This window comes from Penaeus monodon, chromosome 27 (assembly GCF_015228065.2).
Source record: "Penaeus monodon isolate SGIC_2016 chromosome 27, NSTDA_Pmon_1, whole genome shotgun sequence".
Lineage (NCBI taxonomy): Eukaryota > Metazoa > Arthropoda > Malacostraca > Decapoda > Penaeidae > Penaeus > Penaeus monodon.
In genome coordinates this window covers 31169391-31169624 of record NC_051412.1, presented here as the reverse complement: position 1 = coordinate 31169624, position 234 = coordinate 31169391, and the positions used below count along the sequence as shown (strand labels likewise).

Sequence of the window (234 nt, the reverse complement as noted above, 5' to 3'; positions counted from 1 at the left end):
ATTAAACCATTAACTGACTCTTTACCTCATCGAAGCCAACGCGAAAGGACCAAGCAAGCAAGCAAGCAAGGCTAAAAGGACGACCACAAGCACTAAGTGTAGGTGAGATACTGAGTTCCATTGGCAATAGCGCTGCTCAAAAGGCTCGGGTCACGCAAAGCCACCAGGATAGGCTGTGGCTTGCATGTGGCAATGCCGTTCTTGGAGTTCTGTTGAGTTTATTGCTTTTTCGGG

The 234-nt window shown here is 48.3% G+C and overlaps 1 protein-coding gene across 1 annotated transcript in view; it reads right to left on the bottom strand.

The window, feature by feature from the left end:
• The window catches only part of LOC119590788 (cysteine sulfinic acid decarboxylase-like), a gene marked incomplete in the record, with an annotated part of 8084 nt that extends 7856 nt beyond the window's left edge, over positions 1-228 (bottom strand). The window contains 1 exon segment of the mRNA XM_037939500.1: positions 26-228. Within this exon segment, the coding sequence (XP_037795428.1) occupies positions 26-30 (5 nt within the window).
• Between the last annotated feature and the right edge of the window lie 6 nt (positions 229-234).